General features: G+C 75.0%; 1 protein-coding gene across 1 annotated transcript; it reads left to right on the top strand.

The window, feature by feature from the left end:
• Positions 1-351, top strand: ISYNA1 (inositol-3-phosphate synthase 1; the record flags this gene model as incomplete). The annotated part of the gene is made up of 2 exons (XM_021708776.1): positions 1-39; positions 135-351. Coding segments are annotated over exons 1-2 (248 nt in total), but the record flags the coding sequence as incomplete, so codon positions are not given.
• Between the last annotated feature and the right edge of the window lie 13 nt (positions 352-364).

The raw sequence follows: 364 nt of genomic DNA, 5'->3' as shown, positions 1-364 counted from the left end.
TGCTGCCCATGGGGGCGCCCAACGACCTCGTGTTCGATGGTGGGCGGGGCCCCGGGCCGGGGAGTGGGGCGGGATGCGTGGCCCGAGGCGCCGGCCGGCCGGGCCGAGTGCGAGGCGCCCGCTCCCCGCGCCAGGCTGGGACATCTCGTCGCTGAACCTGGCCGAGGCGATGCGGCGCGCCAAGGTGCTGGACTGGGGGCTGCAGGAGCAGCTGTGGCCACACATGGAGGCCCTGCATCCGCGGCCCTCCGTCTACATCCCCGAGTTCATCGCGGCCAACCAGAGCCTGCGCGCCGACAACCTCATCCCGGGCACGCGCTCGCAGCAGGTGCCGGCCCACCCGCGCTCCCCGTCTCCTGCCACC

Source organism: Carlito syrichta, unplaced genomic scaffold, assembly GCF_000164805.1.
Source record: "Carlito syrichta isolate Samal-C Ts95f unplaced genomic scaffold, Tarsius_syrichta-2.0.1 Scaffold147223, whole genome shotgun sequence".
NCBI lineage: Eukaryota > Metazoa > Chordata > Mammalia > Primates > Tarsiidae > Carlito > Carlito syrichta.
This window is presented reverse-complemented; position numbering and strand designations above follow the sequence as displayed.